Source organism: Coprinopsis cinerea, assembly GCF_000182895.1.
Source record: "Coprinopsis cinerea okayama7#130 chromosome 6 map unlocalized cont3.6, whole genome shotgun sequence".
NCBI classification, from domain to species: domain Eukaryota; kingdom Fungi; phylum Basidiomycota; class Agaricomycetes; order Agaricales; family Psathyrellaceae; genus Coprinopsis; species Coprinopsis cinerea.
The window spans coordinates 217865-243430 of record NW_003307539.1 but is presented as its reverse complement, the minus strand read 5'-3'; the positions used below and the strand labels follow the sequence as shown (position 1 = coordinate 243430).

The 25566-nt window shown below is 51.4% G+C and overlaps 13 protein-coding genes across 13 annotated transcripts; 3 read left to right on the top strand and 10 right to left on the bottom strand.

Moving 5' to 3' along the window:
* Positions 1–138: 138 nt before the first annotated feature.
* On the top strand, positions 139–499 carry CC1G_13294 (hypothetical protein; the record flags this gene model as incomplete). Its single annotated transcript, XM_001841332.2, has 2 exons — positions 139–204; positions 254–499. 2 exons carry the CDS (start codon positions 139–141, stop codon positions 497–499), a joined length of 312 nt encoding a protein of 103 aa, XP_001841384.2.
* Positions 500–1015: 516 nt separating this feature from the next.
* Positions 1016–1645, top strand: CC1G_13293 (hypothetical protein; the record flags this gene model as incomplete). The annotated part of the gene is made up of 1 exon (XM_001841331.2): positions 1016–1645. The coding sequence occupies one exon, from the start codon at positions 1016–1018 to the stop codon at positions 1643–1645; it is 630 nt and encodes a 209-aa protein (XP_001841383.2).
* A 727-nt stretch (positions 1646–2372) lies between these two features.
* On the bottom strand, positions 2373–5553 carry CC1G_12117 (f-box protein pof6; the record flags this gene model as incomplete). Its single annotated transcript, XM_001841330.2, has 10 exons — positions 2373–2480; positions 2533–2661; positions 2716–2818; positions 2870–3066; positions 3117–3384; positions 3435–4042; positions 4089–4191; positions 4240–4415; positions 4462–4612; positions 4661–5553. 10 exons carry the CDS (start codon positions 5551–5553, stop codon positions 2373–2375), a joined length of 2736 nt encoding a protein of 911 aa, XP_001841382.2.
* A 393-nt stretch (positions 5554–5946) lies between these two features.
* On the top strand, positions 5947–6511 carry CC1G_12116 (hypothetical protein; the record flags this gene model as incomplete). The annotated part of the gene is made up of 2 exons (XM_001841329.2): positions 5947–5986; positions 6033–6511. 2 exons carry the CDS (start codon positions 5947–5949, stop codon positions 6437–6439), a joined length of 447 nt encoding a protein of 148 aa, XP_001841381.1. The 3' UTR covers positions 6440–6511.
* On the bottom strand, positions 6462–8342 carry CC1G_12115 (WD repeat-containing protein slp1; the record flags this gene model as incomplete). Its single annotated transcript, XM_001841328.1, has 2 exons — positions 6462–7847; positions 7905–8342. The coding sequence occupies 2 exons, from the start codon at positions 8340–8342 to the stop codon at positions 6462–6464; spliced, it is 1824 nt and encodes a 607-aa protein (XP_001841380.1).
* A 144-nt stretch (positions 8343–8486) lies between these two features.
* On the bottom strand, positions 8487–12081 carry CC1G_12114 (importin alpha re-exporter; the record flags this gene model as incomplete). The annotated part of the gene is made up of 14 exons (XM_001841327.1): positions 8487–8769; positions 8823–8966; positions 9017–9196; positions 9247–9553; positions 9604–9695; positions 9743–9899; positions 9952–10067; positions 10124–10404; positions 10451–10864; positions 10919–11035; positions 11087–11149; positions 11197–11598; positions 11653–11823; positions 11878–12081. The coding sequence occupies 14 exons, from the start codon at positions 12079–12081 to the stop codon at positions 8487–8489; spliced, it is 2931 nt and encodes a 976-aa protein (XP_001841379.1).
* A 2539-nt stretch (positions 12082–14620) lies between these two features.
* On the bottom strand, positions 14621–16584 carry CC1G_12113 (hypothetical protein; the record flags this gene model as incomplete). The annotated part of the gene is made up of 8 exons (XM_001841326.2): positions 16377–16584; positions 16297–16327; positions 16210–16249; positions 16007–16152; positions 15932–15951; positions 15317–15879; positions 15085–15261; positions 14621–15023 (listed from the first exon to the last, which is right to left on the bottom strand). The coding sequence occupies exons 1-8, from the start codon at positions 16569–16571 to the stop codon at positions 14621–14623; spliced, it is 1575 nt and encodes a 524-aa protein (XP_001841378.2). The 5' UTR covers positions 16572–16584.
* Positions 16585–17204: 620 nt separating this feature from the next.
* Positions 17205–19830, bottom strand: CC1G_12112 (hypothetical protein; the record flags this gene model as incomplete). Its single annotated transcript, XM_001841325.2, has 2 exons — positions 17205–19487; positions 19546–19830. The coding sequence occupies 2 exons, from the start codon at positions 19828–19830 to the stop codon at positions 17205–17207; spliced, it is 2568 nt and encodes an 855-aa protein (XP_001841377.2).
* Positions 19831–20056: 226 nt separating this feature from the next.
* On the bottom strand, positions 20057–20351 carry CC1G_12111 (hypothetical protein; the record flags this gene model as incomplete). Its single annotated transcript, XM_001841324.1, has 2 exons — positions 20057–20167; positions 20217–20351. 2 exons carry the CDS (start codon positions 20349–20351, stop codon positions 20057–20059), a joined length of 246 nt encoding a protein of 81 aa, XP_001841376.1.
* Positions 20352–20488: 137 nt separating this feature from the next.
* Positions 20489–21022, bottom strand: CC1G_12110 (hypothetical protein; the record flags this gene model as incomplete). Its single annotated transcript, XM_001841323.2, has 1 exon — positions 20489–21022. The coding sequence occupies one exon, from the start codon at positions 21020–21022 to the stop codon at positions 20489–20491; it is 534 nt and encodes a 177-aa protein (XP_001841375.2).
* Positions 21023–21149: 127 nt separating this feature from the next.
* CC1G_12109 (hypothetical protein) lies at positions 21150–22293 on the bottom strand (the record flags this gene model as incomplete). Its single annotated transcript, XM_001841322.2, has 3 exons — positions 21150–21804; positions 21854–22094; positions 22152–22293. The coding sequence occupies 3 exons, from the start codon at positions 22291–22293 to the stop codon at positions 21150–21152; spliced, it is 1038 nt and encodes a 345-aa protein (XP_001841374.2).
* Positions 22294–22372: 79 nt separating this feature from the next.
* Positions 22373–23309, bottom strand: CC1G_12108 (hypothetical protein; the record flags this gene model as incomplete). The annotated part of the gene is made up of 4 exons (XM_001841321.2): positions 22373–22708; positions 22806–23075; positions 23128–23209; positions 23263–23309. 4 exons carry the CDS (start codon positions 23307–23309, stop codon positions 22373–22375), a joined length of 735 nt encoding a protein of 244 aa, XP_001841373.2.
* Positions 23310–23604: 295 nt separating this feature from the next.
* CC1G_15509 (hypothetical protein) lies at positions 23605–25134 on the bottom strand (the record flags this gene model as incomplete). Its single annotated transcript, XM_002910922.1, has 1 exon — positions 23605–25134. One exon carries the CDS (start codon positions 25132–25134, stop codon positions 23605–23607), a length of 1530 nt encoding a protein of 509 aa, XP_002910968.1.
* Positions 25135–25566: the final 432 nt, after the last annotated feature.

Here is a 25566-nt window from a genome sequence, read left to right as displayed (position 1 = left end):
CCCTCGATTCCTGGTACAGTTATGTCACTCCATGACTTGACCGGGAAGTGAGGGAATGCTGATAAATATATTGAAACCTTAATTGATGCGATGGGCCAAATGGGAATGAAGGAGGCAAAAAATGTTGTGGCATTGACCATGGACAATCCTACTGTCATGCAGTCGATGCGCCGTGAATTTGGGGAGAAGTATTATTGGGTCCAGGTGAGTAGTATTCATCTTTGAACATCTTTGGAAGCTCACCCTGAATTAGTTATTGTTCTGTTTCCTTCACGTGCTCAATACCATCATTGGGAAGATCAGCTCGTTCTCTGAAGTCAAGCCTATCATCACCAAAAGTGCCCGGATTGTCAGCTTCTTCAACAGCTCGCATTACTGGGGAGGACAGCTGAGAGAGGAGGCAAAGAAGGACAATGCCACCCAGAAACTCACCACCAAGACTGAAACCTGGTGGTATTCACTGATTCAACAGTGCTTAAGCATTCTCTCCCACAAGTAATCCCTTCCATTTGTCCCATTTTATGACTGATTCATATTATCTAGGCGCGCATTAATTAATCTCTGTACCTGAGAAGAAGATGATGGCTACTCTGCTATTGCCACAGATGTTGTTGCCACTGTCTCTGATGTGTTGTATTGGAAGATTTTACAGCAACTTGTCAAGGTCTGCAAGCCCATCGTTGATGGCATTGGTGATCTTGAATCCCACGATGTCAACCTTGCCGACTGCATGCTCACATTTATTCGGATTGCGCGGGATATGGCAAAACTCAAGCTCAGCCCAGGCGAGAATCTCCCGTTCTTCACCCATAGCAAGGCTGTCTTCAATCGAGAATTCCACTCCATTAATACCAACATCCACACTCTCGCGCTCTTTCTCCATCCCAAATGCTGAAAACTTGCTGTATCGCAGGCTGCTAAAGGGAGAACCTTGAAGCAGATTTGCGAGTACGCATCAAAAATTGCCAGCCAGTGGCGATGGCCCCTTGAACGGGCTAGTCTGCTTATCGACAACATGGTGGATTACTACGAACAGAAGGCGCCATTCACCGGAGAGAAAACGGACGGATTGGCGTATTGGGAGCGCCAGAATCTCCCCGCCGAGCAGTATCCCATCAAAACCCTCGCAATTTGGATTCTTTCAATCCTTCCCCATGCCGCCGAGGTAGAGTGTCTATTCTCAAATCTCAGTGGTGTCCAAGGACTGCGCCATTGCAATCTCGCTGTCAGTACTTTTGAAACACTTGGGAAATTACGCGCCAACTACCGCCGTATCCTCTGGTCTCGCGCCAAGGCCATGGGCAAGTCAACTCAACGAAAACACACTCATATGCACACACGAGAGGGTGGCGGGATTGATGAAACGTTGGTGGACGAGATTGAGGGAGAATTGGAGCCTGCTGGCAGTCCCGATGACGAGGCTGTGCTGGCAGGACATGTGGAAATTACCACCGACAAGATTGAGAGGGCGTATACCGAGCTTGATCAAGACTCTCGCGCCCCAATCCCGACAGCATGGGAGGCCGAAACCGAAGGATGTACCATTTCCGTGGACCTGGCTTTCGATTTATCCGAGTTTGCATCATGCATGCATCGAGGAGGGTACGCAAGAAGGGAAAGTACCCCAGTCGCCAAAAGCTTTTGATAGATCCGACGTATGGGAGGCAGGTTTAGAGTAAAAACGTTGCATTGATTCAAACGGTCTTTAGATTAGTCAATCTACATACAAGATGGATCCCTAACTACGAAATTCAACTTGCTTTTTACTTTTTTATTTCGCCGTTTTGCCAGGTGGCAAGACGTGCGGGACAATTCTGCCCCACACCCTAAATAGATGACAGAGTTCGTCACAACTCTTGTAGTTACTAGTTAGCCACTAGTTAGCCTCACACAACTCTCTACCTGGTAAGTCTTAGAGTAGACCACCTTAGCTAGATAGTGTTTGCTCCACAGGGTCACGGGTACGGGGAGGTGCGGGCACCGGTACTGGTAGGGGCAAATTTACCTGTGGGTTACCCGTGTCCTTCTCTACTCAGCAGTAGAACTGGGCGAGATCTACTGCTCTCGACACTCTCATAACTCCCTCCCTCTCTTCTTCTCTTTCTCTCTCCTTCCCTCCTTCCTTTCTCAGGAGCTTTTATTTCAAACTATTTAATTAGTTTCCAGCTACCAGCATGAGCGGCGAGCCGAAATTCAAGGTCGTCCGACTCAGAGTCGGTGTCTCCCTGTGCATATGCGTATTCATTGACCTCACTGGCACCCCCGATCTACCCATGTCTTTTTAGTCAAGGTCAGGGAGTCGGGACATCGTAATCAGTACAGTACTGGGGTTGAGCGACGGTACGCCGAAGCGAAGCGAGGCTGGGTTTGTCTTACATAATACTACAATCTTCCTTGAAGCTCAAGTTGTACATAGTCTTATCTACAACCTTTTCAATCTTCTTCCAATCCGACCGTCTTTGGATGAACTCATAGATGTCCTAAAAAGTGGTGAGTAAAAAAGCTTTGACAAAAGCTAAACAGAATACGCACTTCAGGTCTATACGCTCCACCATACCGAGTCACATCCCGCACAATTTGGGCCAGGTCCTTTGCATCTTCCACAACATATACGTGGCCCAACATTCTCAGATTCGCAAAATCGGAGGATATGCTTTGAACCTAAATGACACTGTCAAGGCTGTTGGAATGCTCCACCACTGAGCTAGTACCCACCTTGAGCGACGAAATGAAATTGTTGTAAGCATTCAAGTCCGCGATGACTTGGAAGCCGCCATTCAATGAGATGATCTGTCGCTTGATATGTTTTTGCAGTATGCTAAACACCGTTGTTAGCCTCGTTCCAGAGTAGTAATACGAGCAGACGTACCTGATCAGGCGAATCCCGACCTCTTGATAGAACACCTCCAAAACCTCCTTGCTCGTACTACCTTTCAAGAGTTTACAATGGGTCTCCAAACACTTGATCGCTTCTTGGCAAGCCTCGGTAGGACCCAACTCTAGCGCCCCGTCCTCTGGAGGGTAATACTCGCGAGGTTTGGTCTTCGTAGTAATGATATGGTCGACCTGCAACTTCCAGTCAGCAAAGGCAACACAACGACGCAAACAATGCGCACCTGGTTCATCAACACCTCCGTCCCAGCATTCAACCCCGCGGCAACCGAATCATCCAACATGTTTTCAAACTTCTTCTTCTCCCTCACAACCGCGTTCAAGAAATCTGTTCGATCGATGTGCGGGGCCAGCTCCTTGTCGAAATAAACCTGGACCATGGACTGTATCGTGTCGCCGATGTGGACCAACTCGAAAAACTGTTCAAGTGGAGCAACGTTCTTGGATTCACTGTGCTCCGCGGGTTTATAGCTCTTCATCCTGTCCGTCGCCCTGCAACAACCACGTCAGATCCCGTCCGTGAATATAAAGGTACAACTCACCTAGCAAACCCCTTGTTGATATGACCCTCGGCGAGCGTCTGCAAAAACAGAATGAACAACTCTTCGATGGTATCCTTGACTCGATGCCCATAATGTCCGGGATAGCCCTCGAACGTCTCAACCCTCTTCAGGGCTTTCCGGTTTTCGTGAATCAACTCGAGGGCCACATCGAGAGAGAGCAACAGATCCAGTTGGTTAGTCTCTCCCTCAGTGATCGTGCTCAGCGCTGACATGGGTGGATTGGGGGACTTGGCTCCGGCAGAGATGAGAGGCGTGGGTGAGGCCAGGTCGGATTGTAGGGAGATGGAGGCTCTCTTGTTCCCTTCGTCGGCGTCGAAGAGAGATTCGCCTTGACCGAGGCTCTTCGAATAGCTCGCATCTGCCGCGGAAGCTCCCCATCGCTGAGGATTCAACATCGCAATACCCTGGACAGCAGCAGAACCTCCAGTCATTAGCGCTCCTCCCACAGCGTTCACCGTCCTTGGCACGATCGTCACAGGGAGTAAGAGGAGGTTCGTAAAGCTGTTGACAACGTTTCGCTTTGCCTGTGCCGGGTTTTGTGCGTGCAAGAAGCGCGTATCGGCTGACGTTGGTGAAGTTGGGGATTGCTAGAGGGGAGTCAGTAGAGTACGAGCAATATGACGTGAAACGCACTTCATGTCTATCCCAGTTCTTCAGCGTCCTCTCGAATGACAGCTTGATGGCTTCCACCTCTTCATCGAGATACTCGTCCATGTTTGCTTCGAACATTTTGTACCTATAGCCGAAATGAGCAGAGCACAACGATCTGAGAGGAGCAACGCACACCACGTCCTCGGCTCTCGTCCTGGGGATATTCGAGTCTGGTCTTGCTTTTGCAGCCTCCATAATGGCGTCGACCATCCTCCATGTTTCTTTGAACGATGCAGCGGCCGACTGGAGGTAAATTTCCGTTGAAAGCTCTCGGGCCCTCGACAACAGCGAGCTGATATAGTCTCCGACCTAAATGGCTGTTAGCCGATGAATTTCAAACACTAAAGACACTCACAATCTCGTTGGCAATCCTATCTGCAAACGACAGCAAGACTTGAGACTCTGGAGGAAACACCCGAACCGCTCTGGTCCCATGTTCCTCGATCGCCTTCAGAACCCATTCCATAAAACTATCCATCGCGTCGAATTCGATTCCTCCTTGCTCCCTACAAACCAATTAGTCTTTATCTCCCAAAAAATCTCCAATAACTCACGTAAAGTTATCAAGAGGATTCCACCGACCCAGCTGATAGAAAATCTCCCTCTTCTCGGCCCACACCTTTCCCATCTCCCAATCGCCATTACCATCCCAGACCTGCCAACTACTCTCTGCCGCATCCTTCATGGTAACTTCATCGTTCCTACTATCCGCCGAGTCAAAGGCTGCCAGCAAGTTTCCATCGAAGCGATCCATGGCGGACCTCAACGACGCGTAGAGAGACTCCCATCCATTGACCGGTTTGACCGTCGGGGACAGCCAAAACGACAAGATCCTCAAGAGTTTGGACTCGAGGACCAGCGGCGAGGTGGATGAAGTGGGGTCCGATAGCGCCTCTGCCAGCTGACTGAGGACGAGATGCGGTGGACTGGACAAAGCCTGCACCATCGGCTTCAACAGACTATGAACCCTCATATATCTGGTCCGATTTGTTTCCTTGGGTGGTACAGCCGGTGCAATGGTGACTGCGCTAAAGGCCCCCACGAAATCGCCAAACTCGCCTGGCTGGGGAGCAAGGACATCTGCGGCTGCAAAGTCTCCAAAGTCGTCGTCGACGGGTATTGTGGGTGGTGCTGCTGCTCTGGACGAAGCGCGGGCCTCGTTGGCCTTCTTTTCGAGTCTCTGGAGGACAATGTCTAGATCATGCTTGTCTACGCCCAATGCATTCCATTTCGACTTCCAAACGAGGGCATCGCCGTCTCTGACGAGTGCTGCGGTTGTTCTACAGCATCTGGCATAGTGGGGTATGTCTGGCACGGGTAAGTTGTTGAGAATGAGAGCATGGAGGTCGAGCGGTAGATTCCCCAGAGACTGTGGCTGTTGTGGTTTCTGTGGCTGATTGCGCTGAGCATAGAGTCTGACTGGTTCGAGAGTTGCAAACTTGTCCATGAGCAAAGACGGGCGCGCGTGCGGCAACAATCCATTTCATCAATATTAACAAATCAAAACATGTGGCCCCTATCTACCCTAGCAGCATGGAATTGGGATAACAAAGCAGCATCCTCCGTTCTGCAAACATATCAGTTTAAATGTCGACGCTACTGAGGCTAGGACTCACTGGGCATGGGATGCAACCGCCTCTGAGTCTCTGGGGCTTGTCGTCTTGATTGTCGACGGACATTGGCTGTGCAGGCTTTGGTTGTTCTGTGACTGGCTTCATGGTGGTTTCTGACCAAGTTACACGAGTTGGGAATCGTTTATAATGACCTCATAAACCCTAACCTAGACATTGGAACATAAATAGGGGCTGGAGTGTTATCTCTTTGTTTCCCAGTAACAATCATGTCCGCCCCCGCTGAATTCTTTGTTCGTCTCCAAAAGGGTGAGCTCATCGTTGCGTCCACCGACGTCGCTGACCGTCATCGCAGGCATCGTCGGTGGTTTCGCCCCACCCACCCCTGACGCAGTCTTCACCCTCACAAAGCCTGCATCGGCCGCCAGTCTCATGGTCACCACAGCCGTTCGTCCGGACGGAACTCCAGAGCTGAAGGAATCAGCGGCGCCAAAGGAGCTTAGCATCACCGAACCATCCACCTCGTCCCTCGTCGATGAGCTTTACACCATCCTCAAGGATCTCCCCACAGAACAACCCCCTGGCAGTGAAGACATCTATGGTCTCAACACAGGCATCGTCTTTGCCTGCGACGAGTTCCAGTGGGCCAATGGAGGCCCCCAAGGTTGCACGGGTGGCACAAGCGAGGTTCAACCCACCGAAGAACAGAAGCAGAAATTCAAACGCGCAGTCGAAATCGTCCACAAGATCGCAGAGGCATAACAATACACAATGTAATCTATACCTAACGAATGCTCAGAATACCCTCCTTTGTAGGGTTAATCTTCCCCCCTCCAAGATCCTCGACGGCAGACAGGTCCTTCTTAGCAGGCCTCTTCTTGCTGAGCTGCTCGTTCTGGATCTCCCAGATCCTCCAAAACTTGAGATTCTCGTCCCCAGCCCCAGTGCACACTACATCTCCTGCAGGCCCGACACAACTGAAAAGCACTCGAGAGTCGTGAGCATCCCGAATCTCCGCAACGCGCTCCATGCTCGGGTAGGCATGAAGCATGATCGAGTTGGTCGGGTACCCGTGAGTCGTCATGATCTCCTTCCTGTGCGGAGACCACTGGATCGAGGTAATCTGCGATGGCGTCCTGAGTGTATGAAGCCGAGCTCCGGTCGTGCTATTCCAAACATGGATTGTTGCGTCGTTCGTGCCACCTCCAGTCGCCAAAAGACTCGGCTGCCAAGGGCACCATGCAACCGCCTTGACCGCAGCAGTATGATTCCTCTTTGTCCACTTGGCACTGCCTCTCGCTCCCTCCGCTACATCCCCGACCCTGCCATCCCAAATGTTGACAACGTTATCATTGCCTCCACTGGCCAGCAACTCGCCATCCGACCTCCACTTGAGCCCGCACACTTCTCCAGTATGTCCCAGCAACTCCATCACCTTGTGCCTAGGCATTCGCACATCGTGATGCCAGATACTGCCATCCCCACACCCCGAGCTCAAAATATGTCCATGCCAGCTCAACGTGCCCACCTGGCCCACATGTCCCGCCATCGTCCTCAACTTTTGGCCCGTCTCAACATCCCACAACTCAACCTCCCCCGTCCCCATCCCAACCCCCAAATAACTCCCATCGTTCGAAAAATCAACCGACGAAACATAACTGCCTTCAGGCGCCTCTCCAAGCTGCACAACCTCTCCAGAATCCGCCCTCCAGATGTAAGTACTGGCTTCCAACGCGACCGCGACGCAGTTTTGGCTACTCCAGCTGAGAAGGTTGAGATAGAAATCGTCCACCATCCCAGGAGCATCCAACACCCTCTCGGGCTGCGTAGGGATATTCCTCGTCTTGTTCGTCGTAGCACCCGTACTGCTCGCAATCGCCCCTGGTCTCTGCGCGTAAAGTGGTTTCGCAAACTCGCGTTGTTGACTGAGCGCCGTATCCGCAGACGCCAAACTCGACGAACTGGCTGCCGGCGGTGGTTCATGATAGCCCAGAATCCTTCGATTGAGCGGGACACCGGTCGCTGCCGCAAGACGAGCAGTATGGCCTGGAGAGTTTGCTTGAGGATTCAAGGACATTTGTTCGAGAGTCGCTGCCACCGCTGCAATATCGTTTGCGTGAGGATCGCGAGAGGTGATAAAACGATCGCGCTGGTCTGCTGCCGGTCGGCCCTATTTAGGTCTTTAATTATTTCTCCGATAATATCTCAGAAAAGAATGAATACTCACCACAGCTGATGTACTCTTGCTTCTCTTCAATTCCTGAACCTTGGCTCCATCCATTTGCACAACTTCAATACGACTCTCAGCTCTTCCCTTTCGAACAACACCGCTACCCGCCTGCTTCTGCAGATTCTTCTCATTGATGCTGCCACCTTTCTTGGTCGGACTGCCTGGTCGACTCTTGCTGCCCAGCGATGGAGGGGCAATGAACGGGTTCGTCGTGTCATAGGCGTTGGTCGTGCTAGCCTTCCTCGTCAATCCACGTGTCGTGCTGGATTTCTTGACGGGTGAGCCCTGTCCAGGGAAAACACCAGGACCGGAAGCCATGGCCATGTTGTTCATCGCAGCAAGCAAACTTGGGGTCAGCGGTGTCTTTGCTCCCAAAGAGACTTCGCTGCGAGTGCGGTGGCGAGAAGGCGTCTTGGGATTGTGTGGAGGTGGCATTTTCAAAGACGAAAAGCGAGTTGACAACGAGGATAATAAAACATGAACACCACGCGCTGAACATGCTTTCAATCAACAGTCATGTGATCGTGAACGCGTCTCATCACGTGAATAATTCCAAAATATGAAAGTACAAAATCGCATCTACTGGGGAGCACTATCAATCAACGCCTTGACTCGGCCCTCTCCAACACTCTGGCTCAGCGCCGCAAGTTGCTCCTGCAAGAAGCTCTCCGGATTCCCGATATAGGCAACCACATCCACTTCCTTCGTCTCACTTGCTGCAAGCCTCGAGTACGCAGCTTGGTATCCAGCCGTCTGCTCTTCAAAGTCGATCTCCGTAAATCCTGTCGCAGAATCATCCTCGTTCGACTTGAAGTGCTGAGGTTCACTGAAGAGCTTGCCAAGGGCACCATATGCAGCGGGCCTGAAACGTAACCGTCAGCCATCCGTTCACACTGCAATGCGGGAACAACACACCATGATTGAACCATCGGTTCTTGCATCATAAGCTTGCTCTGGCAAAGCAGCTTGATCATACCCACAACTGCCAATTTACGGTCCTTGTGCGGCACCTTGGGCGCTTGCGGGATCACAAAGTTGGTCAAAACCTGTGGCCACAGTCTGATCCAAGGTCAGCAAGTTCCTACTCTGTTAAGAAGACTGCCACTCACCCAGGCTGGATGCTTTCGACAACGGAAATGATAGTATCAGGTCCCATGTCGGGCACGTTCATCGCGATCGTGTACAACAAGAACCGACTGAACAAATACACATATTTGTCCGTCTTGCTTGACTGCATCCTCGTCAACAGGGTGATGATGATCGGCTTGAGGTATGGCTGCAAATCAGCTCTAAAAAACCAGGTCAACCGTCATCCTAGACAGATATGCATACAACTTACGGCTTAACGTTCAGTACGACAGACTGCAACAGCTCAAAGCCCCAAGAATCATTCATCTTGGAAGGAATGAGACGTTGCTGAACCACAGCCAACACCGACGCAATCTGACCACCAGCAACCATCGCAGGCGCACTGCGAGAGAGGAACGCCTTGAGCAACTTGACGAGACCTGGAATACTTCCCTTTTGTTGCCAGACAGCGGGGGTCAACAGGAATGGAAGGAGAGACGTGTATTCCGCAGGGATTTGGCCAGGTTGATGCAATTCAAGCATTTGTGCCAAAACTTGGAATGCGTAGGGAATATATTCTGAAGAACAGTGTGAAAAGATGACCTTGACCGTAGATGATGCCACTCACGATCGATGTCTTGTTGGAGGATGATAGTGAAGGGACCGAACAAAGCTTGTTCAAAGGTGGGAAGTGCGGAAGGATTGCCCTCTACAATGAACCTGGAAGGCCATTAGCGCGACCTCAGAGACTTGAAGCTGGTTCTCACCTCATCAAACCGGAAATACTTTCAAAGATATACTGATCGAATCGAGGGTTGCTAGGGTTCTTCGAGATGACACCAAGAATTCCGACCAACCGGTTGAGCAGGGGTTGATAAACCTGGTTGAGACCCTGTCGTGCAGTCAAGATGACGCGCATAGTGCCTGTAGATCTTCTATGAGAATTATCCCCAGCAACGAATGTCTAACGACATACACTTCATGAGGTGGTCGTTTTCAGCAACCTTTTCGGGGGTTCCTCCGGACTCGATCTTGGACAGAAGAGCGTTGATAAGCTCGGGTGCGGATTCTTGGATATCAGCTTGCGAGAACCTGCCCAAGGAATATCAGTGTCCCCTCCACCATGTGAAACAATCACAAGAACGTACAAAAGTTTCCCGCCCTGCTTGATGAACAGGACTCTATCGATAGTAATAGCAGCGTAGGTATAGGTGACATAGTTGTCCGACTTGAGGTGGCCAGCAAGGAGCGGAAGAACAGAGAGCAATTGGGGTTTCGTAAGTTGGTTTCGGAAGGTGTACAAGAATCGAATAGCATCGACTTGAAGAATGGGGTGAACAGTCCCACTGGCAGCTTGAAGGTCCTGGAAGACATGGTCGGAGAAGAACTTGACAACGTCCACAAGCGCATTCGTCGACGTAACTCCTTGCTATACCAAGGTCAGCGGAGGTCAATCCAACTGTGCAGTCACGCACCTGACTCGTCGAACCTCGCGTAGCAATCGCTGTGAGGAGGAAGATGGCGCTATCCTTGGCTTTCCAATTCGCCTCCTTGTTGGTCTGGTATTGGGAAAGACCCTGGTTGATCCAGTTTCCGACGATCTCAGTAGTCTCCGACTCAAAGCCTGCTCCGACAAGAGCCTGGAGAACATCCGCGGCAGCATGACGACGCGTACCCAAGTCAGTACCAGTGGCCGAAAGGGCCAAATCAAGTCGAATGAACTCGAGAGGATCGTCTTCGAATTGCTCGACATCAGATTCCCGCATCGAAATGTTGGGGATGACGACACCCTCGATTAGTTGGGAGATGGTCTGGCGGGAACCGAACAAGTCCTTGTAGAAGCCTGAACGAATGGCAGTCGAAATGAACCTGAGTGATTGAGAAACAACCTAACATCACTGTATGAGCCATGACTGATTTGGAAAAGTAAAAGAGAAACATACGCCATCGTCCGCGACACTGGGCAGTTTGTTGGATCCAATCAAGCTCCAAACGTGCTCTACGAATTTAGGTACAGCAGGAGATCGTTGTAGTTGGTCAGCATAGAGTTTGATGAAGAGCTAGAGTCAAAAGGGTTAGCAGGCCTTCCACATAAGGCGCGTCGAACATACCTCTGCAATCTCTAGAATGCCTGCTTTGATTTGGGATGGAAGTGAAGGTGTGCTATCATCGGGCTAGCACAGCGTCAGAAACGCGAAACAGATGCAAATAAGCAACTTACATCGCCCTTGAGTTCCGCAGGATCCCAAGTCAGAAGGACTTGGAACCAACCGCGATTAGGATCGAAAAAGTCGTCGTAGGAATCTTCGATAGCAGGCGGAAGATCTTGGCACGTAAAGTCGAAGAAGATATCAATGAGGAGGACCATAGCCTGTGCAAGAAGGGCGTAGTTTGATGTAGGGGACGTCAAGGCGGTATTGGATGAAGGGTTGACGAGAACCGAGGCGGTCTGCTTGAAGAGTTCGAGGAATGGCTGGACGAATTTGCCGAGGACGAGGTTGATCTCTGTGAAGAGTTGGTCGGATCGGACTTGGGACCTCCATTGGCGGAAGATAGAGTGGGCTGTCTCGAGCACACCGACGTTGACATTGTAATCGGTCAAAGAAAGGGACGATCTGAGTTGCTGAAATGGGGCCATTCAGCTGTCTATCCAAAGTCAATCCGACACAAAACTCACATCAATCAAATCGGGCCATTTCTCTGGGAAATCAAGTTCTGCAATGAGGGCCACCGACTCTGCTATCTGAGCACGAACGGCTTTATCTGCTGGATTCGAGAGGGTGATCATTGCAGGGACCAGTTGGGATCGCAGGGCAGCCTTGTCGGCGTCTGCCAAAGGTTGTTCGTCCTACATCGTCGTCAGCGTCTTTTTCGACCTGTTTCTCTCGACATATTCACTCACCTCTTCCCATCTTAGCTTTGCGATGTTCTTCAGATACACGCTCCCGGCCAATCTGACTGAACGATCATGACTTTGGTTGAGAACAAGGTTCAAAAGGTGGGTGAGAAAGCCAGGTTGTGTGCTGAACGAGTTGAGGCTCTGCTCAGCCTGTTTCCTGGTTGCTGGATTGAGTGAAGCGAGCAGCAAACCTGGGAGATCAGCCATTTTGAGTGGTAGAATGCAAAGAAACACTCGGAACCAAGTAACGCGCCTCACTCCCACAACACGTGAAAGTCACGCACAGAATCAAAACGCGGTCATTAGATTCCTATAAAACAACAACATAATGTACAATAAGTTACAATGTCTCAATGTCATCATCTGCAATGTATGCATTGGGAATTAGAGGTCTTGGTCGGCACGAGCTGTGCGGGAGAGAGCCTGTAATCAACTCCCTAAGTCCAAGCTTTATCCTGATCAAGGAAAAGCCATACCACTGTTTGCAACTATCAGGACATAGTTGGCAGTAAGGCTGGTGCGCTGAGCTATACCGGCAGTTAGACGCGCCGCAGTCCATCTGCAGAAACATAGTGAGTAGAGCCGAAATGGGGCGTTGGGTATCCACGGAACATACTTACTCTCTTTTCAGAAATGGGTACATCATGCCCACAAGCGTGTCGGACACACTGGACTTTGCGGTAGCACATCTTGGCGTATTGGAGGAGAGTTTAGCTGCACTGGGAACCTCAAATTAACGAACCCTCGGTGGAGAACTTATACCATCTCTCAGGGAGTGTATGGGATATGTGCACATGGGAGGCTGTATAGCCAAACGCGCTAGTCAGCACCGCACCGTCGTTCCAACCCTTTGTTCTCTCCTCCGATAGGGTAGCCTAAACCGGCTAGCGTCTTTGGATCGAACGAGACGCGATACCGACTGCCAATTCAGGCTTGCATTATTTCTCAGTTTGGTAGCTACTCGGCTAACTTTGGGAATTTCTTGAATTACCGGTCTTGGCTCAAGTCAGTGGATAGCCCGCCCGAGTGAACGACAGCTCGGTACGTGCAGCACCGGGAACACGATTCGAGCGGAATGGCTAGACATCCACCTGCTCTGCGGTGATTCAGCGTCTACTTAATAGCTTCCAACTCACATTCTTTAGAAAACGCATTTACAGTCATAGACGTCCCAGCTGTTCTAACAGAAAGATTGAACGTGTTACGACGATCCTGGAAACGAACAAGATCTGGCACAAACATGATGACAGGAAGTGTCAGCATCGGATGTGAGAGTAGACAAAGGAAACCGTTGACGATAGAGATGGCTTTGGTGTCCCACCGACTCCCTAAGCGCATGAACTCGTCATTGGTACTCGCAGGCAGTGCAACACTAGCCGGTCGATGCACTTCCGGCAACCGGTCACCGGTCACTCCTCGCGTGGCTAGCAAGCGCCCTAAAAGCGCCCACGCTCGTCAACCGAACACAATTCCCTTCGCTCTCATTTTTTAATTAAATACATACCGCGTTTCACTCGCCACCTATAAAATAAATGACATTCTCAATTTCGGTAGCGTCAGGTTTGCGGTTGACTGTCGTAAGGATGGGATTCGTTACATACCGCACATGGGAAGACTTGCTTCTATTGCCAAATTTCCCTTCTTTGGCTAGCCCTTAAGCCTTCTGAAGGAATCCAGTGTATACCAAGTGCTTCTGAGGTTGTCGACTAGACGCATACCCCAATGGAGTGACGCAATGGCCATCGGTCGTGGTTACGGTATGCGCGACGCTAGGAAACAGCTATTCGGATCAGTGAGTTGCAACACGTCATGGAAATCTGCCATCTCACGAACCAAATCCTTCACTGTACTTGACAGTTTGATATTATTGACTGGATATTCCGGACTTCATGGGAGTGCTCACAGTAGAAACACCTCTAGAAGTAAACAGCGCTGTGTAAAGCTTGCCCTTTGTGACTCCCAGGAATGGCAAGGTGATTAATCGATTATGGATGACGCCATGAGATGCACTCGATCTCTTCTCGATTAACCCTCAATCGACAACTGCTCATTTGCCAGTAGGAGGTTACCTCGAGAGTTCGAATCCTTCCAGGATTTCCGATCTTGACAAGACCACCACATCGACACGGGTCGCCAACCACTCACCAAAGGGTGGGCCGCGGCTGTACCGTTGATGGGTTGCTTGTCAGTGTTCGCAGACATTGCTGATGCATGATTTGCACCATGCGTATATATCAGCTGAGTCTAAGATACTGGCAGCGCAAAGGCAACCAGGCAGTCCATACATCCAGGACGGGGCAGTTTGAGCGGGGAGTGAGTACAGACAGGAAAAAGCCGAGGATCTGCCTGTTCGCGCACGGGCAGGTTCAAAGGTGCTGACTGGAACACTTCTTTTTACATTGCGTGACTTGGTCATTCTGTTTCTTCTCCTGTCAGTCATACATATCTTACCCGTGGTCGTCATATGGGCCGGCGTCAAAGGTGGTGAATTACGGCGGTCATCCTGATTGTACCATGGAATCGCGATAATTGGACAATGGCGGGTACTCTGGGCCCTCGCCTTGCGGCTCTCTGATAAATAGATACAACGGATCCTCCGGAGTGCACTTTCGACTTGGAGATGAGGGAGAGCTTCTCCGAGTCAGGGGGTTGTCCGTTTTGGTAATGTGGATTCCCGATTCGGCATTGGCGCGGCTTGGCAACTTTTCCCAACGACATATACATAGCAGTGCTCGTACATATCCCTCTACAAATCTATAAACACTGTATTAAGCTTGTGGACCAATGCCATCACGAACGAGACGAGGACAACGGATGTAGCACATGCGACCGATCCTCCAGGCTCGACAGCCGACTCCATTGATTCCTCTTCGTCAGTTGCCAAAGAAGTTGCAGTCGGTCGATATGTTGGTACTTCGAATTGAGAGCTCGAAGCATCTTCCTCTGTGTATGCCCTGGCACTGCTATTAGCTAGAAGCAATTCCAGTAACTCTACAGGTGGGATCTCCGGAGGAAGTGTATCCATCGTGCGATTTCTCGACCTGGCCACTTCCAGAGCAACAGTTTCGGGATCCGTTTGAGAAAGCAGCTGCATATATGGCCCAATGGTCTCGTCATCTCCAGAGTCGACGTCGTCCCCAAAGTCATAACTGAAAAGTCAAGACACGGTCAACCACATGGACGCCGGTTTGTGTACGGACGGTCACTTACACTGTGTAAACGTTTCTCAGGAAGGTATCTCCCAGCGACACTTCAAGTTCATTAAGTCCCCAGCCTTCTTCAGCACCCATGATCGCGCTCAGGCACGCAATATATTCCTGTCCCCCCAACGTAAGCGTTCGAGAGAAAACACTGAGATCTAGTGGGTGGATCGGAAATGCTTCGCCTCTGACCATCCGAAATGATCAGTACCCGGTCGAGCTTATCGAGAACAAACACTCACCCAAAGTGGAAGGCGACGCTAGTCGTAGTATTGCATGGAAGAATCCATAGCCTTTGGAATCCATCTTCGTACAACACAGCACCAGGTACTCGGGAATAAATCTCATCCACCAGATCAAAAGACATCGACGCAGTCGGATCACCCGTGTCCAAAAGCGCAACCAAATGTCCCTCTGGTACATTCCGAATCGTCGACCGCAGAGTCAAGTTCTCCCCGTCAACGCTAATCCCTTCCAAGAGGGTCGTCCATCTCAACCCATTTTCGGGGTACTGCGGCAACTTGGTGGCATTCCGAACCGCGGCCCACTCTTCTGCATACTCCCCGATAGAAAACGTACCCCCAACGGTATCCTCCAGGTCATCCGCGCGTGTAAAGTCAAGGGCGACAAAGTTCGGGTGGGAAGGATCTTGAGTGAATATATTCTTCAGCACGGATTGGCCAAGGGTCGAATTGGCGCCGTATCTCTGTCGGATCGCAAGATTGATGGGCGAGGCAAAGCTTTGGTCGAAACCCAGCCCCAGCACTCCATCGATGCCGACGGCAGATATTCCACCAACGTTACTCTGGTGACTAGGGTTAGGCTCACAGAATGAGGAAATAAATCAATACGCATACCGAATGAACATCCAGGAACGCTAAACAATGCTTTGAATATACCCCCGAGTCAGAGAAACTGCCAATGAAACACACCTTGCGTTGGGATCGAATAGTTTCCAAGCTCGAAAGGTGCAAGACTGATATTCCCCCTCACCCCATATGAACCATCACCATAGCGAAGTTGCAATGGGATGCCAGTATCGTTGAATTCCCCAAGTTCACCGGACACCGGATAAACCCTGTATCGATCATCAGAATCAATGTCGAAGTAGAAACGAGGTATTGAAAGAACCCACCAAAGATCCGTGCTTCCGGTATCGAGTGCAACAATAAACTCTGGACTTCCCTTGAGCACAATACCGGGCAGGACGCGATTCACCTACCCTGTCCACTTAGTGTAATGTTGGTGGTATACTGTAGCAGTATCAGTTCTGCATTACATTCAAGGAATCTAGCCACACACCCGAACATCCAAAACGTTCCCCACTTCAAACTCTTGCAACCGAGAGATGCCCTCATAAGCAGGCTGCAGCCCGCCGCTCGGCGGAGCCAGCCCTCCCTTGCCTCCAGAGACCACTTTCCGAAACTCGATAGTCACCGCCAAAGCGGGATGACATACCAGAAAAGCCAAGAACAGGGGGATAGATAACGAAAGCATGATGCTGGTAGACAGTAGGGGGAGAGAATGAGAATGAGCGGCCCCACGGGCAAGCGGCCTCTATCTTAAAAGACCCTCAACAACACGCTGGTACGTGCCTTGACTTGTCGTCGAGGCCTTCCCAATGAAGAACCACTGTGTTAGAGCTGACAGCTTCAATGATGATGCAACATACTGCGTACCCTTATGCACGAGGTGTGGAGAACTCCACCGCGAGGCTCGACCACACAGCGCGGCCGTGATCGCAGTACCTCACACAGAATCAAACAAGCTCTCTGTGCGAAATGAACGTCGTGAATTCGTAACAATGGTCCAGATATTAGATACACGTGGGTGGAATGCATAGAGATAAAACCAATGGTTCGTGATGATGAAGATGCATGGTATGATGGATGAGGGTCATGACAAGAGAAACAGTGCGTGTGGGCAAAGAATGTCGAATGAAAACGATCGAAATGAAAAACAAGCGAAAGTGTGCGTGCGTGCGTGAAGAGCAATGCGATGCAAAAATAACCGATAACGAATAATGCAACGGGAAACAGACGAATAATGTATACATAGGAAGGTCAAACAGATGCGGGGGTGACCCAAAGGAAAGTCCGTAAGATGGTTCAAACAATGAGGCAGAAAAGTTCAGAGATCATCAATGTTTCCGCTAACCACAACGACCAGCCAACCAAACGCAGCCATGAGGAAACGCACCATGAACGCGGGATCAGCTCCTGCTCCAAGGCCAGGCCTCATTTGCATGGCAAGAGCAACATCCAAAGGAGACGGTCGCCTCCTACGTGTCAACGTGGAGATTGTAGACGCAAATGAAACGGATGTCGCCCTGGGTCGAGCTGGGCTGATGGTTTGAGAGCTTGTCTCTGATGAAGAAGATTCGGCAGCTGGTTCCTCCTTCGATTCAGGGAACGAGCCAGGTAGCGAATCGAAAGCATCCTCAGAATCGGTTTCCTGTGGTGATGGTGTGGCTTCCTCTGAGGCCTTGGGTTTGACAGTGGCTGTAGGCTCTGGAACGGGTTTGGAGGGCGTCGATGCAACTACACCGAGGCGGGGTGCTTCGGCAGCCCTCACTGACCATGCAGGAGGTGCGGCGCTATCCGAGTCCTCTGCCTCAGAAACGTGCTCGTCCGCCGAAGTTGCGCTCGACGAATCGACTACAGGATGGCTCACGTTGTCCTCTTCAGAGGGATCCTCATCAGAGTCCGATAAGTCGGTTTCAGGGCTGTGGTCGTCCTCCCGTTCTTGTTCTGGAATGAGATCCTCTTCGGAGACTGCACTCGATGACTCCGTGTTGGGTTCGGCCTCAACCTCCTTGGTCGGGAGACGCTCCTCCTCGAATGAACTCCTTTCCAGGCTCATCGAGCGTCGCCAGGTCGGGGGTGAATCAGGAGGGGTAGGAATCTGTGCAAAACTTGGTCTTCTCTCCGCCACAACAGGAGTTTCCATCTTGACAGTCTCTTGGTGAGCAACCGACGCGATGGCCAATAGAAGGTCGGGGTTGACGAGAGCTGGAGTCGGTTCTTGGATGGGATGCTCCTGAACGGGAGGCAGCTCGGGAAGGTCTGGATCTGGGAAGTCGGATTCAGAGTCGAGAGGGAGGAGAATAGCGTCCGAAGGGAGTGGTAGATCTTCTGGGTCAGAAAACTCGACCTCACTTCCCTCATCACATAGAACCGACATGGTAGATGCTGGACTTGGCCCAGGAGCAGGGTCTTCCTCGACGTCATCTCCTGTGAGAGGGTCTGAAATTGGTTGAGGGGTGACAACGGTTTCCTGAACAAACGCCTCGTCTTCTTGTGTGGTGAGCTCGAACGAGTCTTCGCTGGACGGGGAGTCTTCAGGGTCGCTGAAGGGGTTGTCGAAAAGGTCCACGTCGCCATCTTCAGCTGCTGGAATCGATTGAGGAACAATCTCCTTCTCTTCTGGAACGGCCACAGGTTCAACATCAACCAATCTGCCCTCCTCCATAGCGTCCATCATGGGTTCGTTTTCAGCATCCAGTACCAACAATTCCTCCTCCTGTTCCCTTCCCTCTTCCACCTGCAACTCCAAGTCATTCCAAAGCGGCTCCGGCGAAGTGATCCAAAGGTCATTTTCGAGGCGTACAGTCGGCCTATGTGGCGACACATCAACAAGCCTAACTTCCTCCTCTTCTTCTTGGTACCCATTCCCAAAACCAAACGCCGTAGGCGTCGGAGCCAGAGTAGTCGCAGTAGCAGCATCCTCCCCCAAATCCACAAGGTTATACGACTCCTTCACCCCCGCCACCTCCTCTTCCTCAAACCCAAAATCAATCAAAAGCTCCGAACGAGCCTTGGACTTCTCCCCCAAAGAAAGCAGCATCGGCGCCCCAAATGATCCCGGGACAAACTTTCCTCCTCCTCCCTCTAACCCAACAGGTCGTTGACCTCCACTCCCCACCTTCTTGACCGTAAAGCCACCAAGACTCTTTGTCCTTCGAGGGGCGACCGGGGAAGTCGACAAGAACCGTGGGTTGTTTTGGGTTGGAGACGGTGTGCTGGGCCGGTTATGCGGATAAATCACCCCAGGGGACGAAGCATGCTGAACGAGTGGTTGCGAGTACGCGTACGAACTCGACACATCCACCAACTCTTTCTCCTTCCCCTTGATCGTCCTCTCTGGGGACGCAAACGGCGAGAAGGGGTCAACAAGCGGCAATGGAGGAGTGGCAGGAGAGTTGAAGCTGGTCGGAGCCGAGGTGGCAGTGAGCGGGGGTGTATCGTGGAAGTGTGGTCTCGGAGCAGGCGAAGCGAGTCGTCGAGGTGGCATTTCAGGCGTCGGACACGCCGACGCATTTGAGGACTCGAGGTATACCCCAATCTGTGGATTAGAAACCCCTACATCATCCAAATCCACCAACGGCAAGACCTTCTCCTTTCGCTTTGCGGCCTGATGTTTCGGTTTCTTGTCGACAGTCGTGACTGGTAGCAGCTCAATCCGTTGGTACTGCATGAGGCCCCATTTCGGTAGAAGAAGCTTGAAGCGGAGAAACATGGAAGTCGTCCAATCCCGATATCGTTTCCGAGCGCGTTGTGACCATGATCGACTCGTGTTCGTCTTTGCCTTGGTCGTCGTTGCCGTCGACGTAGCCGACGCAGTGGGTAGGCTGTCTTTCTTGTATATCCTCGAAGCCAGGTATCCAGCCAGCTTTGAGGACCTGAACAGGCGAACAGTGATGTAGGAAACCGACAGCAGTGCCAGCACGCAAAGAATGGCCAGCGGGCTCAGCCATGCTGGAATTGACCTTTGGAAAAGGCGTCGGTTAAAAAATCAGATTCAGGGAGATAGGACATACCCGGACATTTGTGAGATGGGAAGAGGGGGAGAGAAGAGAAAATAAGGGATCTATAGTCTCATTCCAAACCCTTTTTGAATTTCAGCCGACCTCGCGTTCGCCATGAGGTCCGTTGTTTGCGAAATACAAATAACGCGTGCCACGGATCATATTTATTTAGGGGCTATCTACTCTTTCGGTCCAGCTTGAGGCGGTGAACGAGGCCGTGCATCTCTGGTTTCATCCTCCCATCGAGCCCAAAACTGCTGGCGAGACTGTTGGCGGCCGCCTCCATCTAGAGCTAAAGGTTAATCCAAACGTAACCTCTAGGATACTCATCATACCTCTAGGATTCCAGCGGAAGCCTGACCGGGGCCACGGTGGGTTCCCATGTGGTTAAAGACGACCGCGTCGCCATTCACATTCGTAAACTGGCCATTGTGGATAGTAACATTAGTTGCGTTTTCAAAGAAAGGCATGATGGTTTATGATTGAGCTGTAGATACAAGCACAAGGTATTATAAGTCTTCCAGGACTCCACTGTCGTCATTGCGCCCAGCGCCTATCAGTCTAACAGTCAGTATCGGCACCACAGCGGCAACGGAAAACTCACAAATCAAGGACCCTGAGCAACCATGTATTCCCCGTCTTCGCCAACCATAAAGACGATACTCTGTGTCCCCTCCTCTTCTAACCGCTCGAGTGTCTCCAACCTCTCCCGACTACACATGACCGCAATCCCGAACGCAAGAGCAGCCTCGATAGACGTGATGATAAACGTCTTTTGCGGCCTCCACCTGAGCTCCATCAGATAAAACATAGAAACCACTACCCACAGGCTGGCCACGAGCCAAAACGACACCACAACGCCTGCTCTAGCCGTCGTTGGCACCAAATGCGGGATCTCTCTTGGGCGGTACTTGGCTCTTCGTTGTCGGAATGCCATGATGAGGACGACGAGGTGGTGGATGATCGTCACAAAGGCAAGGGGAAAGCAGACGAGGTCGGCGACGGTGATTTCTGTAGAGGCGCCGGCGATGCGAAAGGCGATGGCAGAGGCCACAAACGAGGCACACATTGTCATTTGAGCATGACGGGTTCGCGCTGGTTCGACGACAGCAATTCTAGGGGTCTGCGCGCTGCGCTCCATAGTTGGGATGGTGGTGGTCAACGATCAACGTTGGTCCCTTCCAATCCATCAAACCCCGACCACTGATATATCTTCAACTCGGATCCTATAAAACAACCATAAAATCCCTAAATACATTAGAAAATAATTAATCGTGATTAGAGTGCTCAAAGCTTCGTTCTAAAGCCATTGTCCGCATATTGTCCTTTCGACTTCGTTGTCTGGGTGTTCCAGGTGTTCCCGGAGGCGAAGGCGTCGCTGTGCGCGACTTCATCATGATCCCAGCTGGCTCCGGTGTTACACTTCTTGACTGAGACCCTCCCCTTTGGCGTTTAGGGGTTCCGCTTCCAGACACACTCCGCGAAGGGGGAGCACCCTGTGCAGGGTTGGGTACAGGTGCCGGCGGGGGCGTCCTCCAATACAAAATCTTCCCCCACCACGTCTTCCTCCTCTCCTCTTGCAACCTCTCCGCCCTCTTCCTCTCGAACGTAGCCCGGTATCGCTCGTACCCTTCCCTGAAATTCTTGTCCACCCTCGACGAGAAAACCAATTCGCCACGAGGATTGGATGCCGGTGGAAGTGACGCCATGGGCCGAGACGTAGATGAAGACCGAGATCGCGGCGATCTTGAAGGTGAGGGTGATCGTGACGGTTCTCCTCGGGACGCTACAGGCTGCTGCTGCGGTGGTCGAGGAAAGAAAAAGTTGAGCGGGTTCCACGCAAACTGGGACCTCAATGGCGGTTTGCGAACGTTGAGGACCATGTTGAAAGATCTTAACGCCCGGTTAGCATGGGGGACGTATCTACAACTGTATTAGCTCCTGACTTGTGAAAATGTATGATTGTACGCACTTGTTGGCATAGGCAATCTTCTCCGAGTACATGCCACTGGCAAAGAAGAGCAACAATGTTGTTACACTGACGAACAACAGCCCACTCGAGAAATACGGGTGTATCCGAACCTCGTCTGCAAGGTTCGGAAGGATCCATCCCAGCACAAACCGGTACGGTATGACAAGCAGAGACGCCTGTGGTGGGAGCAGCACCTCCCACAGCAGCACCGCTATCACCAACAGCAGCTGGAACAAGAAAACTAGGGACAACAAAAGTCGTAAGACATTGGCAGGCAACCAATAGCCGGTATACTCACACTGGTATCTGGATTTACGTCGCTGGAGGCTCAAGGCCGTTGTCTTGAGGCGTTCCTCAAACATGAGGACATCGCGGTATGTGGCGACATCGTTCGGAGGGTGAAAAGAGTTCCTGGACCCTGGCCTTGTGCGCGGCGGCATCGAGTTGGACGGTGGACGCTCACATCACTTTCAGCCACCGTCACCTCACTCCCTTTATCCTCCCACGATCAAGATAAGATTAGATCTTAAGCGCTACCATTACTGCTCTAACCATATCCTCCATATCTCCTTCAAGTAGAATATACCCTTCCTTCACCTTTCCTGATTCTACATCCCCCTCTTCAAACAGATGTTCATGAGCTCGAATATAAGCAGGCCAAACAATCTTTTCCCAGTACTGAGGCGGGTCTTTCCAAACCTCCCCCTCTGAATAGACTCTTGAGCTGCAATCCCCTATCACCCCAAAATAATAGTACCCACCAGGTGTATAATAAGACCTGGACTCGCGTCTCTCCCTAGCCACACCTTCAGAAACCCTGATGAACACCTTGACGTCAAGATTCGAAACAATCCGCTGGTGGCAACCATATCAGCAAGTCAGGCAGTCACCCTCAAACAAAACACCCAACTTCGTCCCAAAACAAGAGAAATCCATCAACTAAAATCCAAACCAACCGCTCTCCATACTTGTCCAAATGTTCCTTGGCCATCTGTTCACTCCGCGCCCTCCACGCAGCAATGACGCTCTCTTCCACATTTACCGGAGAGGTCTCATTGAATTCATCAACAGACCGATGTCCAGACGGCAGTTCACCACTCTTTTTCAGGTCAGAAATGAAGCTCGCCATACGATCCCACTCAATAGCACCAGGTGCATCATCCCAATTCGCGAACCCAAACTCTGGATCCACAGGAAGCTTTTCTGCAGGCGGGACAAAGTCCTGCTCGTGGGTTAATCTACCGATCTACCCTGGATAGTAAACCACGGCGTACGTCCTGGTGAACAATGAAACTGCCAGGGAGACAATTTCGAAGATGCTTGGCCAAAGTCGTCTTTCCGGACGACGTCGCGCCGCTTTGGGTTCATCAGCTGCAGCGACTGTGCACAGGCAAGGCAAAACTGCATACCCTATCCCTATCATGATCACCCTTGTGGGGATCGTGTCGTGGTCCATTTGGTTAGCTATGGACCCGAGGTAGATGAGAGAAGGCAAGAAGACTGCGGGGTCTGAATCTCAGCGCGTTCCGAAATACCGAAGCATGCCTTCCTCTTCCAGCCGGTTACTAAGTTCAGTCTCCCTGATAATAAATGCACGTATGGGCCACATGCGGTATATTGTCCTGTATAACAGAACATCCAAATCATGTACGTATATCCAATAAACGATATAACCAGATCCTCAGTGCCTGGGAAGTGTCCGAGGCTCAAGGTATCCGAATTGCCGCCTCAAACACCCGCGCACGCGGAGGTCAACGAGGAAACTCCATCCAATGGGGCACCACATCATCTCCTCTCTCCTCACAAGTCATCACAACTCCCATCTCCGCCAACCTCTCCACCTGCCGCCTCACCCTCACCCTCTCTCCCGGCTTAATTCTCTCAAACGGCAAAAACTCCACCGTCTCCACCCCCTTCCTGTCCTGAACGAACCGCACAACATAGTCATCCGGCCATATGTTCGTAGATACACGATACCGAAGGTGTCGCAATTGTGGCAGGAAATGAGGACTATCCAGGGAGCAGAGCGGTCGAAAGTTTCGAATGACGATGTCTTGAGTATCGATGCGGTGGGACAAAATGCTTCGAAGAAGCCCCGCGTTGATATGATTGGCAATATACAAAACTCGAGGGCACTTTGACTGAGAAAAAAAGTCAAAGATTGGTGGAACTGACCCGTCAGATGTACCATGCCGGTACACCGACAGGCACAATTCATCGAGCTTGGGCAAGGCCAGATTGCCCAGAAGGAATAACCCCTCCTCGGGAGCTTGGAAGCCGAAGCGAGTGACTCGGGGTAGCTGAACTCGGGTTACCGTACTGGCGCGCCCACGGCGAGCTGGGTCGTACTTGACGACCAAAGTTTCCAACGCCGGAAGCTGCTTCACCATGAGAAGAAACGAGTCCAGCTTTCCACAAAACACCATGATCAGCGTCGTGAGACGCGGGTGGGAGAGCCTCCAAGTATCCTCCGTGGTCTTGGACCCGAGCTTGAGGATCTTGAGGTTGGGGAAGAGATCGAAGAATTCGTCGCCTTCAAAATGCCAGTCATATGGACAGGGCTGGGATCCCTCGACCCGAGGCCCCAGGAAGTACCAAGCCACGGTCAGGGAAAGGTGTTGGACACTGTGCCACGGGTTTCGATTACCCATATGGTGGCAGTTCCGTATTGGATAAAGGACATCGTATGCATGGCTGCGGATGCGACCTGGCCATCTCCCGTATTGCAAGATGTCTGCCAAGGAAAGTGTTGTCCACTGCCTCTGTCTTTCTTGAGTAATCGTGACGATAGCCGTCAAGAGGCTGTGGTAATCTGCGATGGAGCATCCCTGGGTATCGACAATCAGCGAAAGAAGGACGTTCCCTGCCCGATCGAACCACTTGGATATCTGGGTTGGAAGGTGGTAGTAGGAAAAGCGGGGCCCTGGACATGTGGCGAGTGACAGGTCCGTTTTGTCGACATGGACCCTGCTCCAGAAGGAGGGAGTAGAGAACGATACCAATCTCCATGCACGACAAACCTGTCGAAGGTTCATAAAGACCAGTCGCTGATAGCGTCGGAACAGGATGGTTTCGTCCATCGATAACCTCGCACGAATGATTTGGGCAATCAGTTCGAATGGGAGGGACCGAATGGGAGACAAGAGAAGCCTGTACTTCTCTATGTCCGATAGTGAATGGCCTTCCGGGTCCTCTAGGGCACTTTTGGCAACCGCCCGAAGATTGTCTGGAAGAGGATCGTTGTTTGCGAGGTACGGAATAAGGTCCTCCGGGAGTCCCATTCCGATGACCTTGAAGTAGATGAGAGAGAGAGCAGTCAAGTTGCGGGGTCTGAACTTCAATGCCGCCGAAGCTGACTGTCCCTCTAGGTTCTAGCGTTCTAGCACCTAAAGCCTGGGCTGGGCAAGTCTTGCAATGTCGAAGCTATTTGACTAGGCCCGGACCTTTGAAGCGCATCGCTAGGGTCAAGCCCTTTGCGACCCTCTCTTCATCGCATTCAAGATCATCAACAACATCCTCGACATAATCAAACTATTCAAGCTCACCCAGGACGAGCAGAAAGCTTTCGTGTCTTGTTTATGGCACCGTATACTGGTGCAGAGTGCCTCGACTGCATGTCGAAAGGAGATTTTGGACGCTGAACAAGGATGCTGACCCCTGCGCGCCTAATATGCTGTCTGGTTGACTGACTCCCACGGCGCAGCCTGAGCGCT